Source organism: Protopterus annectens, chromosome 8.part1 (assembly GCF_019279795.1).
Source record: "Protopterus annectens isolate FY-2018-M chromosome 8.part1, PAN1.0, whole genome shotgun sequence".
In the NCBI taxonomy this organism is placed as follows: Eukaryota; Metazoa; Chordata; order Ceratodontiformes; family Protopteridae; genus Protopterus; species Protopterus annectens.
In genome coordinates this window covers 71,423,212-71,437,284 of record NC_056742.1, presented here as the reverse complement: position 1 = coordinate 71,437,284, position 14,073 = coordinate 71,423,212, and the positions used below count along the sequence as shown (strand labels likewise).

Genomic DNA, 14,073 nt, shown 5'->3' with positions numbered 1-14,073 from the left:
AAACCTAAATGGACACATTACGGACATGCAGACTCCACACAACAGCTCATAGTTAATAGTTGATTTGGAGAACCAAGTGTGTGAGGCAGCAGTGCTAACCTCTGTGCCTCTGTGTTGCTGCATAAGCTGTTATTGTATTGCCCACACACACCCTAACAACATTTCCTCTATCCATCATTATATTTGTTTGCATTTTTTTTTGCTTGTTTGTTTGCTTCACTAACTCAAAACATAAAATATAGAGATATTTTTATAGAATAAAATCAAAATTCTCCACATGCAGCATCTACTACCTTGCAAAAATAGTCTTCCCTTTATTATCTTCCCACTTTTCCTAGTGTGAGCAATGCAGACAACAGGAAAAGGATGTATAGACCAATCTTCCCCTTTTCAAGTCCCAGACTCCAAATATTCCTTGGATATCTATAAATGCTTCCAAGTCAGCTAAGAGATAAATCACTCGAGTATTTTATTATTTATTTATTTATTTCAGTTTGTTTACCGGGGAAGTCCACTGGGCCAGAATGTGCCCATTTTCAGTGGAGGCCCGGGGAGAAAAGCTCCAATAAGCAACACGATTACAAAAGGTTACATAATGCAAAGGTAAAATACATATATAAATTCATACAATCAGGTACAGCAAGTGAATAAATTGTCATTATAATGCAATTTAGACAAAGGTAGCACAGTTTGCAGGTATGTACATTCAGAGCAATAATTTTCAACTGACTGAAAAATAAGCATCTGAGGTTACTTGATATTTACAATATATACATACTTGGAGTCAAGAGAGAGAACTTGCTTAATCTGAGGATGTTAGCTTAGGTTTGTTTTAGGAGAACAGAAAAAGAGGTTATAGTGCAGTGTGGAGCAGGAGTAGGAGAGCTCAAAGGGGAAATTTCTATGAATTTATGTAGGGTGAAAGCAGGAACATTTATGTTTAGTAGATAGGTATGAGAAAAGTTGGGTCTTGAAGGATTCAGAATTAGGTATAGTCCTAAGAGAAGGAGGGAGAGAGCTCCATTTTTTGCCTACAGTCAAAGAGAGAAGGAGTTGGCCTGCAGGACGTTTGGGTTTGTGGATAGAGATTAAATTTTGGTGTTGAGATCTCAGAGATCTGTTTGGGATGTAAGGGGGAAGGATGTTTGTTAAGGCTGGGCATTTATCTGTATAGAATATTAATTTGTGAGCAGTGGTTAATTGGAGATAGTCTAGGTGGTTTGAGAGTTCCAGCCAGTTCAGAGATTTTAGAGTAAGGCAGTGGTGAGTAGAGGTTTTGGATTTAGTTGCAAATTTGGAGATTTTATTATAGCAAATTTCGAGTTTAGAGGTGTTGGAAGAAGACAGGTTAGTTAGAAGAGGGGCTCCATACAGTAAAGAAGGTAGGAGGTAAGTAGTTGCTATAGTATGCCTGGAGGAGTTGGAGAGAAAGCGGTTATTCCCATAGAGCATACCTAGCTTTTGGTGGGTTTTCTTTATGTTTTGTTGGATGTGGATATCAAATTTAAGGTGTTCATCTATGGTGATGCCAAGGAGTTTTGCATAAGGGACCACTTCTATGGCAGTGTTGCTTTGGCTTAGGACTTTGAAAGCATTTTTTTTGAAAGAGAAAGCCCTGGTGGGAGGGAAGAGAAGTATTTTAGATTTATTAGAGTTGAGAGAGAGGTGTTTGAGGTGCATCCAGTTCTCGGTAGAGGAAAAAGCTATTTGAGTTTTAGTCAGGAGTTCAGGTAGGTTAGCGGCGGCACAGACTAAGGTAGAGTCATCAGCATATTAGATAACTGTTGTATCAGGGATGACTGTGTGAAGGTTATTAATGAAAATGTAGAAAAGCATGGGTCCGAGGATGGACCCCTGGGGAACACCTTTGGGTGTTGGCAAGAAGGTGGAGGTAGAGTTCTTCCATCTGACAGTTTGACATCTGTCTGATAGGTAGCTGGAGAACCAGGATAGGGTATCAGGGGAGAGATGAAGGTTGGAGAGATGAAAGAGAAGGTGCTTGTGGGAGATGGTATCAAAAGCTTTAGAAAGATCTAGCAGTACAGTGGATACTAGTAATCCAGAATCACGGGCTCGATTTACTGTTTCTAAGAAGGATAGTAAGGCGGTAATGGTGCTGTGGCCAGGGTGGAAGCCATGCTGGGTGGGAGTTATGAAGTGATTCTGAGTTAAAAAAGGCATTAGTTGGTGGTGGACACATTTTTCTAGAATTTTTGGTATTGGTGAGAGTAGGGCAATTGGACGGAAATTGGAGATATTGGTGTTTTTGCCTCCTTTGTGAAGAGGTAGAATGAAGGCAGATCGCCAAAGTTTGGGTACATATGACTCTTTTAAAGATCTGTTGATTAGGATGCTGATAGGGAGAGCAATACCTTCAGCAGCAGATTTGAGGAAGGAGGAGGGTATGTTGTCAGGGGCATTTGAGCAAGGCTTTAGTTTGGATAGGAGTCTTTTTATGAAAGTAGTTGGAACAGGTTTGAGCTGGAAACTAAGAGGACAGTTAAGAGGGTTGTTGGGAGTAGAGGAAAGAGAGCTGGATGGATTATTGTCTGGAAAAGATTTGGTTAGATTAGCTATGGATTCTGTAAAAAAAGTGCTGAAGTGAGAGCTTAGTTCTGAGTCAGTAATGCTAGGGTCAGGGCAGGGATTATTCCTGGACCCTGGGTGGAGAAGGGAATTAACAGATTTCCAGAATTGTTTTGGGTTCTTGTTATTGTTGGACTGAAGTTTATTGTAGTAGTTTTTTTTGTCTGAGGTGATTAGTTTTTTACTTGGTTGCGGAGTTGGATGTATTGAAGCAAGGTAGAAGGCATCTTATTTTTCTGGTAGAGCTTCCAGGATTTGTCCCTGCAATGCATGATTTGTTTAGTTTCTTTGGATAGCCAAGGAGCAGAATTAGTCTTGATTCGTTTGTTTCTTGGTGGGGCTTGGGAGTTGAGGGTTTTTAGGAAGATAGAGTTAAAATGTTCTACTGCATTGTCAAGGGGAAGAGTATTTAGGATTTGCCAGTTAATATGTTTAAAAGTGTTTGAGAAATTAGTGGGGTTGAAGTTGCTGAGATTACGAGTGTGGATGTAGTGGTGTTGGATGAGCGATGTATGAAAGCAGGGAGATGGTCACTAAAGGTGTCTGGGATAGTACCAGAGAGAGTTATTTTGTTTAGATGGGAGACTGGGACCCAGTTGATGATGGATCCTGGGGGGTGGTGTTTGTTAGGACGAGTGATTGTATGAATTACTTGGGTGAAATTGTAGAGGTTAATGAATAAGGAGGGGGAAGGTGAGTTAATTTTATTCCAATCAATATTAACATCGCCTAGAATGTAGGTTTCGAATTTTATTTCACTTGAGGCCCAGTGAAGAATATTTTCAAGGGTAGAGATGTTGTCGCCTGGGGAAATATATAGGGAGATAATGCAGATATTTTTATGTTTATTTAGTTGTAGGAGACTAGCAGTTAGTTCAGTATTATTGAATTGTGGAATTGGAGTTTGTAGAGGGATTAATGAAAGAAGGTTGGAGTAGATTAGCGCAGAGCTTCCACCTTTTCTGTTTAAACGGTCACTTCTATGGATTTGGAACCCAGGAAGTAGGATTTCAGAGTCAGCAATATGGGGTTTTAGCCAGGTTTCGGAGATGGCTAAGATGTCAGGTTGGTTGTGGCAAATCCAAGCTTGTATTTGGTGTATTTTGTTATTAAGGCTCTGGGCATTTATAGTAAAGAACTTAAGGGTGTTAAGAGAGGAAGCAGAAGAAGAAGTGAGGGGGGGAATGGGAGTGTGCAATGGACGAAGTAGGGGTGGGGGGAGGGAGTTGTTAGTTGTGAGGCAAGGGCCAGGGTTAGGATGGATATCTCCAGATAAGGCTAGGTTGTTATTGGGATTAACTTTTAGCCTTTTGGGTTTATTGAGAGTATCCAGGGAACTAATATTTATGACACACCTTTAATTCTATTCTTAAATATTAATGGTTCATACCTAACACACTCTGTAATTAGATATAATTTGCATCACAACTAATACTCTATAGTGCTAATTCATGGCTTTTTTCCATATGTTTTACACCTCAAACATTAAATCTATCCAGTTCAGTGTATCATCTCCCATGCTTTAATATACAACAAGCACAAAATTATCATCATAGGATCATAGAACTTGAAAAGGCAACTAAGCCATGAGGCCAGATCATTTCCCCCCTACTTCCACCTTATAGTTTATTTGTGTCATCTTCCCACACTATAAAATCACACGTATAAAGATTTCTTCCACTTATCCATCCCCTTCATGTAAACACTTTCAGTCTTCACTTACCTCAAGAATGTTCAGGTTTATGGATATTTTTTTGTTGCGTGTGCACCATATAAAATCCCACATCTTATTGTCCCTAAACATAATCTCTCCTTTCATTCTATCCTGTACTGCTAGCCCTCTCTAGTTTTTTCCATGATTATACAAATACTTCAATATCATTTCTGTTTGTTCATAAAACTGTCCATATTGTTATCCTAAAATCTTTATATGAAAATTGTTTACCTTGTCTCCATTTCTTCAAATACTAGTAATAAAGAAAATGCTAAAGAACTCCATTTTGGAAGTTAGACATGATCAGTAACTAGATGGACAAATGACACACTGAGCAGAGGCAGGAATGCCATTGCTGAAAACTGGAGACCAACCTCAGAGTTGATTGAATCAAATACTGTGGTACAGGGGGAGCTACCTACCATCAGAATACCAGTTCAACTTTTCATGTTTGACTGTTTTTTGTCCTCTCTGTACGGCCATTACAACCATTCCTCAAAAAGCTGACTCATTTGTTCCTCTCTGGCTGGTCCTAGCCATAATACCACCTGGGGTAAAAAATAAACATTGGCAAGCCAGCTTCCTTGGTGACTTGGATTTTTTTGTTATGCTATACCCACAGTCTCCTACCCAATTCCTTGTGCAAAATAACTTCAATGCAGATCTTTGACAGGGGCACTTTGATGACATGTTCTCTTAAATTACTGCAGGGATGGACTTGCTGGCCTCCAATATGGCCTTTAGCCCTCACTGGGAATCTCTTTCCCTTTCCTGAGTGGGGTAAATGATCCAGCAAAATGAGGTTCATTCACGTCCCTTGGCCAGCTCTTCAAACCCATCAGGCATCATGTCCATTGATCATACAAATAATTATACCTTGGTCTGTCAGATCACAGTCAGGGATGCATCCCTGTGCATCACAGAGCCAGATTTGTCTGTATTTTTCAAGCTGATAGTGGTACTTGCTCTATTTTTTAAAGATGTCCTATACCCCTAAGTATACCTTCTTTGTTTACAATCTCCACTCCTTCTAAAGAAAAAAAATATATATTAATTGATAAGTGAGCTAGATATAATGTATCTATGTCACATTTTTGTAGTATTCAGAATGTCTTTTTTCATGGATGCAATCTATTACCATCCAATTAATTTTGCATACCTTCTGAAACCGTAGTTTGAATTCATATACAGGGTCCAAAGTCGTGCATATCATCTAGATCAGAAGAAGTTATCATTTCTCTGTACTCAGTTCTAATTAGACAAATTATGGAGTACAATCATTCCTTCAGGATGTAGCTATTCAGATGTGTCATGCCCCAAAGATTCCTATCTAAAATCGTTACTGGTCTAAAGACCCTTGGCTAACAAGATGTGCTTAAAACTCAATCCAAATCCACCAACAAATGAAAATGTTGCCACTGCAACACCTAACTATGATCAGAGAATATTTCTCTTAAAAATCAATGATTATAGCTTTTTATCATGCAACAACCTCCCATGAGCATATGTTAAAAAGTAGACATCATTTGCTGCATTTCCCTGTCATTAATAATCACTAGAAGTGTATATGAAGGATGCTGTCCCACCTTGAAGAACAAGCAAAAGGAATACCTTTATACGGGGGGCATCTGAAGGTAGAAAACTACAGACCTATCAGTATATTAAACCCACTGTCAAATATATAGTCCACAGGCAGTAAGCAAACTATCTGATGTGACCTAAGCTTCACTCAGTAGTTTAAGACCTGGTCACAGCATGCACATGACACTCATAAAACCTGTGGCATATTAAACAACTGACTATGACACAGGACTACCCACAACCACTGTTTCTTAACTTTTCTGGAGATTTTGACATAGTAAACCATCCAGCCCCATTAACAAACGTAAAGTCCTAGATAGTAGAAAGACAGCTATTCTTTTATTTTCTAGTTAATTCCATAACAGTACACAGCCAGCAAGAAGATAAAAGCAAACATAGAAATTAATTTATTCTCCAATTAAGCACTTTATTTAGTTCAAAGGTACACAGGGAAGTGGAGTTTTTCCCTGCACTCACTAGGTGCAGGTGGAGAATCTAACCTTAGGTGGGGTATCAGACCTTGAGGTCAATGAAGTAAAAAAGAACTGAGTATGTAAAGTCACTATAACTGGAGTGGGGTCTGTGCAAAAAGATCAACGTTTGAAACATGAATTTCATATGATCGTGGTAAAATACAATAGTCCACAATTTCACCTCAAATGTTCAAATTTCACAAAGGTATATATATTTCACAATTTACTTATTTGTCCTTTCAGTTACTAAATGCAGGATCATGCAGAAGGAGACCAGTATATGTAGCTTGTAGGTGGGTCTACTTTTATACACAGTGCTGAAAGCACAAAAAAAAAAAAACACATATCAGACATGCAAAAACTCACTCAATAAACTCAGACTAGTTACAACAATGTAAACTAGTATTAAAAGAAAAAATCATACTTCTCCTTTTTGTAAACCACACAAGACAGTAACAACTATCACTGACCTTGGAGACTAAACCACAACTATCAAAACATCCAAAGACTGGAAATATCTGTGTAGCAGTTGACATCAACCTCACATTTAGTAAACATATTCAAGACACAATAAAAGATCATAATGAGGAGAATAGAGCACTCTATAATAAATTCATGGCTGCTCTGAAACTCAGAGTTAAAACTAGCTAACATTTTGTTTTATTTTAAACTTTTAATATGGCTCTTCAGTAGCTGGTTGTTGTTGTTGTTTGTCTTTTGGCTTTTCCCGGTTAGGGGTCGCCACAGCAGAACTCCGGTCTGCTAATGATTGGCAGTTGGTTTTTATGGTGTCGAGTTGCCAGCCCAACGCCCAACCTTCAACGAAGGCACGCCCATTCAACGCATGTCTTTTGAATACCCACTTGACCACGGGGAGGACATGCAGACTCCACACAGAAGGCACTCCCAACCCAAGCCAAGAATCGAACGGGAGAACCTCTTGCTGTGAGGCAACAACGCTATCGCTGCACCACCACGGAAGTCTTCAGTAGCTGGTAATCCTAAAAAATGCTGTCTAAATTTTGCAACAGGAGAAATTGTGTCCAACCTGCCAAATATAGACATAATTTTACACCCTTAACAGGATGTCTCTAAAACAAACTCAAATATGTCTTCTTCACATTTACTCACAAATTACTTTACTGAAAATCATGCTCAGTACTCAGCATTATGCTATGTTTGTATACTCCCAGGAGGAAACTCAAGTCTATAGACCACTATCTATTAGAGAAAAACAAAAATTATACCAAAATAGGTGACAGACCTCCCAAAAGCTTTATTAGTGACTCCTTGGAATTAACTATCATTTTGCATAAAGATTACCACCCCAAAATATATACATTTTTATGTAATTATAACTTCATCTCCACTGTACACTGTGACTCTTGTGCAGTTACTTAACTGCTAATTACTCCATTTTAGAGTCCTAATTGTACATGCATATTGTCTTAGCCAGATATTAACTTTTATTTATTTGCTTTCTTGTGTAGACTTGCTCATCTCATTAATATCCAACTAGCTAGTACAGAGCAGCTCACCAGTGATGGGCCACCAGATTTAACACTGTCTGCTGAATTCCCATGCTCCTTATGTCCTTTTTGAAAATGACTGGCACAAGGCTTCCATCAATTCTCTCTCTCTCTCTCTCTCTCTCTATATATATATATATATATATATATATATATATATATATACCCCCATGTGAGGGACTGCACCCCCCACACCCCCCCTACTTATATATACTAACTCCGAGATCGCACAAACACAAAACAAAAGCCAACTCACACACGCACATTCTCGGACCCCTCACACACACATCAAACACATCAGCACACTCACATACACTCTAACTCCCACTCAAAACCCTTAGAAAACACTTACCTGACATAACACCTACATCCACACACAGCACCACGCACCATCAAAACACAATCCCGGACATTACGCAGCGTAAGGTCATAACCGCGAATTCGACATATATTTGAGTTCGCGATTATGACCTTTCGCTATTTTTAACATTCGGCTTTATAGTCTCGAGATACTGAAATTCAACATTTCAGTAATTTGAGGTTATAAAGTGTTCCCATATATATATATATATATATATATATATATATATATATATATATATTTATATATATATATATATATATATATATATATATATATATATATATATATATATATATATATATATCTATATATATATATATATATATATATATATATATATATATATATATATATATATAATATAATTTTAAGTGCTGTATAATCTGCTGTGCTGTAATGCATGCATACATACACTTATTAATACATCGTCGTAAATTCAATTACAATTAAACAAAGCCGCCAAAAGCGATATGTTTATAAAATGTTAATTGACATAAACTATAGAGTCTTCATGTGCATTTTGACAAATCCAGGATATGAGCCTATGTTATAAAGGTGACTTAAAAATTCACCATGATGTTGCAGTGGTTCGACTATGTAACCTTGTAAAACAATTGCTTAGAAATCACTGAAGAAATCACAATGGATCAAAATACATTTTTGCCATTCAAACTAGTGACATAAATTGAAATTATATATATGTATTTTTTTTGCAGGAGCAAGCATCACCTCCCCCCAGTACCTGTCATATGAATGGGCAAGCTTTAACATTATGGGAAGGAGAAACTCACCAAAACAGCTCACCACTCTGTTGGGTAATCGTTGTTTTCACTCTAATATGAGCGAACAAGTGATTTCTGAGGAATCATGGTTTGAGAATGAGGAGACATGAGATCACCTCTGGTATCAATGCATCTTAAGTGATATTGGCCCACAAGCTATTTCAAGTCATGCTCGTGTAGGGTTATATATACGTTAGAAAACCAGCCTTGACTGAGATATGTCAGGACAGAGGTTACAAATACAATTTGAAAAGTAGTAAAATGACATGAGTGAGTCTAGGTGATTTAGTTAAGAAAACCAATGAAAAGGGAATAAAATCTGATGAATGGTGCAATTTTCTATAACCTAATCACTTTTAATTACTTTGTAAAGACATAGTATAGCATAGAAAGTGTCAGGAAAGTAATACATATATCTATATTCTTTACATAGTATTCTATCGTGAAAACTTAAAAAGAAAATAGTTTGCTTATCTGACACATTTTTTATCATTCATTAAATTTCCCTTCTAATGATGGCATACATTTTGAAAAAAGAACTGTGCAACATGCTACTTGACAATAAATATAGCACCTTAATAGACAATATGGTTGCCATAAAAGACTCTTATAAGACAAACATTTTATATAAGTGGCAGTACAAGGGATGAGATGCACTTCATCAGTTTGCTTTTTCTTTCACATGGCTCTCACCTGTAATGTGATGTATTCTTTTTGATCCCTTGAACTCATGCTCATAACGATGCTATTAGGGGTTCGTGTACGGATAATGGCTTGAAAATATGTCCTTCGTGTTGGGATCCCCATTCTCATCTGGTACATTACATAGCTGCCAGGCTCAAATGAGTATTCATTTACAGCTATTGAGGAGAAATAAAAAAGGTAGAATATGCTGCCTTTGTTAATAGTGTATTCCTGTTTCCTCATATTTTATTAATGTCTTTAGCAAATTCTATTTGAAAACATGTTATGCTGTTTTGATATTAGACTGCATGGCTGGCTCTAACATGTACTTTTCTCTACAGCCATTTTGTGAAGTTTTTTCTCTCAACCAGTTTCATATTATTGGAGTTATTCAGCTGCATTTTATACAGAATCCAGCTATCTCATAATGTTTAATGAGCAGTGTACATGAGGAAGTGGGGTTTATTATTAATAATAATAATGGTAATAAATACATCATTTTTATTAACAATAATAATGAATGCATAACTATCACCAAGGAGACATCCATGTTTCCTGTGTACACCAGTAAAGAAATTGGATGCCTTGTCCCCAGTTTGATACCAAACCTTGAGCTGTCTACCCATTGAAAACAGTATTGGCACAGCAGTACACAGTTCTTTTAGGAATGTCTTATCCAATATATTTATTTATTTAATGGACTGATCTAGAGTGGACTCAACTAATGCAGTGCCTGAGCCAGAAACTGTAGAAGAAAACAACAGCTGTAAGCATGCATTAACACCATTCTGGTCTGCTGGAAAAAAACTTTTCAGTGACCACTGAAGCCACAAAAATAAATCAGTGAAAGCCACTTTCAGTGAGTCCCAAATAAGATTTTTTTGAAGGGGGAGGCAAGCCCCCCTATATTTGCATATCTCCATACCTACTCCACCATCTCATAACAATAAGGCAAATGAAAAACTCCACTGGTGTTGAAAGGAGCTTTGAATGAATTTATTAATGACATTAGCACTCACTGAAATAGTACTCAAACTGACAAGCTTCTGTATAGCATTATACAATGGCCTAATGTCACTGGCATGTACTTAATGTTCATAAAAGTAAACAGTGTTAAAAATATCAAAGAAAAGTTGCATAAGCCCATTCAGGAAACTACAAGATAATAACCCTGAGATAAACACATTCAGTCACGTATGTTATTAAATGTATTCCATGCTTGTTTGCATCCTGGTAATGTAGTCTAGTTGTCAGTATAAACTGGTCAGAAGAGTCCCAAAATAAAGAAGTCATAGCAAATGGCAGCAGGTAAATACAACACATTAACGAGCCTGAGAGGTAAAGGGAGAGAGAGAGGGGAGTGAAGTGAGAAACAAAAAAACTATGATGAAAGTATACAAAGAAAAGAGAGAGAGAGAGAGAAGTTAGAGACAAGTGAATTATTACTAGAAGCAGAGTATATAAGAAAGAATTAAACAAGTCATAGTAGTAAGAAGGCAAAATATTGCATTATAGAGAGAGTTCAGAAAATGAGGATATGTTAGCACTAAAGCAGAACAATATGACTGTAGGACTTCCAGGTTAAGAAAAGAAATAAGGGAAGATTTAGCAACTTCTCATTCATCAAGTAACAGGTGATACCTAAACACTTAACAAAAGCTCTAGAATTTGCAGCATCAGAAATCGTATGTGAGCCTTTTCATTCAGTGGTATCCTAGCCATGAACTGCAAACTGATCCCAAGTTGTGGGTTGCACTACAAAGAATGCATGTTCTTTGCTCTTTTCTGCAGAACTGGCAAGTATAATTTCACCATCCAGACTGGATCTCACAACGTATTGTTCCTTGTTTGATACTAGCTTATGTGTTAGCAGTTGATGGGTCCTAAGTACTGTGATTTGGATAACACAGTACAGGTTACAACACTCTTCTTTCTCAGTGTCTAACCTGCGGTATTCACCATTTAACAGTAATGATTCTTTCACAGGGGAAAAAGGAGGAACTGAAAGATCCTATCAGAAAGTATTCTGGTCTTGCCAAGACAAAATACCTCAATTGTCCTGCACATTTTCGTAATTTTTGTCCCACGCTGAAGCATTTACTGAACACAGGATTCTAGAATGGAGAGGCAGCAAGAAAGAGGATTGACCACCCTTCCCAGGATTGGTAGCTAGAGTGGGAACACTGTCAGGCAGATGGATCAATTACTAATTTGCCATTGCTTGATGCCCCTAGTTGCATGCTTCCTAGCTCCATGCTCCTAGTTCCATGCTCCCTAGCTCCATGCCCCTAAAGCCATGATCCTTGGCTCCATGCCCCTAGTTCCACTGCACAGGCTGACAGAAATTGCAGCTTCCTGTTTAATGTTGTATTACAGACATGCAAACTCAATGCATAAACATACTGCCATATTTTACTCAGTAACATCAGCTCTGTGCCCATTCCCCGTGCCTGTCAGATCAGAATATTATCACTCATCAATAAAAGTGTTTGGTAGATATTGCCTAGCTAGTGGACTCACACACGAGCAATGGCTATCTTTTGAAATGGGAAGTGCATGGTGAAAGATAAACACCAAATCTTTATCTGAAGCTGCTTTATTGAGTTGTTAGACCCATTATAGAATACAACGCCCTGTTTGGTATGTACCTCTCAAGACATCTGCAACAACTGGAAAGGCCGCAGAAATACCTCACTAAAAGAATCACAAGCCTAAAGCAGATGCCCTACGCTGACCGCCTTAAAAACTCCAACTATACTCTGTCGCATATCGTCTACTCAGAGGCGATCTCTGCTTAACATACAAGGCCATGTCAAACCCAGAGCTGATGGACATGCTACACTTAATGAAATCCCAATCCCTCAGAGCAACACGCTCCAGGGATCTAAACCTTGTCATCACAATAAACAAAACATGCTAGAGGGATAGGTTCCTGACCCAGAGACTCCCCAGACTCTGGAATAGATTGCTCATACATGTCAAGCAGAGTGTCTCTTTGGCCCTCTTCCAAAGGAACCTTGACGATTGGATGGGAGAAAGAAAATTCACCCTGGGGATCACGTCAGTCGCCCTGCTAGACAGGGGTCCAGGGAAGTAAATAGTGTTGGAAGAAATAGCCAGGGAATTGTTATGGCTAGGCTTGTATAGGCCCTAGGGCTGATAGCCTAGTACCAACCTATGAACCTATAAACCTATGTTTCTTATTTCATTTATGTTAAATTAAAACTTATTATTACGTGACTTAAGAAACTGGTCTCCTTTTAAGTACAATCCCATGATGTTTTACTCTTTACTTTTTAAGTTTTTATAGGTACATTCAAGCCAATAAGCCAAATCTTACTTACTGCAGACATTCATGTTTTGACCTTTTTTATGACCTTGTCAGTACAGCATTGACTTGAATGCATCCTTAAAGACTTAAAAAGTAAATAGTAACAAGGAATGGGCATTCAGAAACCATGTATCTGAAAAACTGGTACATCCTTTAAGGGTTATTTGCATATACTCATTGGGCTTTTACTACATGGGGTTTAAGGTAGTAAGTACACAGTGATGATTCTAGCTAGGCTGTGTCTTTCTTGCAGTTTTAACTACATGTAAGATAGAGTACAGTTCTGTGAGGGGATGGAAGATGATAGAGGAGAGAGCAGATAAATAGAGGAAACAGATGTGGAACTAAAGACATGAACTACATTTGAAAGAGAATGCATTTTTTTACCACAAATGATCTGCTGGACATATAGATGAAAAACAAAGATGAATTACTTGCTCTAAAGTCTGTGGCAGTCAAAATTTGGGGAAATATTGTGTGGTTATCCTTTAAAAAGCTCAAAAATTCCTGCATCTGTTAGCATTCCCTTAGTCATTTTGCAACAGCAGAATTAGTTGGTGTCTGAAAAAGAAGTTATGTACTCACCATAACGTTCCATGTTTGTAGTCCATCTCGCCCTTCATTCTTACACATGGGTTCGGAGCCGATCTTCGGCTCCGACTCAGCCTATTAGCAAGCTCAAAGTTTTCTAGTTGGCTTGTGGCTAGGTAGGTATCCCATGATGCACAAGTATAATCCCCAGATATTGTTTGCTGCTAAACTATAGAAAGAAAGAACAAAACATATCCGGAAAGAACAACAATAATAAAAGGTCGCCGCCTGATAATAAAAATATTTTTGTCTCCAGATCCTTCCAGGACGGGGGTAGGAGGGTGGGTTCATAAGAATGAAGGGCGAGATGGACTACAAGCATGGAATGTTATGGTGAATACATAACTTCTTTATGTTCTGTAGTCCTAGGTTGCCTTCATTCTTACACATGGAGCAGCGCCCCTAGCACCTTATTCTTGGGTGGCTCACGGAAAAATA

General features: G+C 38.0%; 1 protein-coding gene across 1 annotated transcript in view; it reads right to left on the bottom strand.

The window, feature by feature from the left end:
• LOC122810195 (neural-cadherin-like) overlaps positions 1-14,073 on the bottom strand; it is a 1,307,756-nt gene that overhangs the window by 52,220 nt on the left and 1,241,463 nt on the right. The window contains exon 28 of the mRNA XM_044081677.1: positions 9,723-9,889. Within this exon, the coding sequence (XP_043937612.1) occupies positions 9,723-9,889 (167 nt within the window). The remainder of the gene's footprint in view (positions 1-9,722; positions 9,890-14,073) is intronic.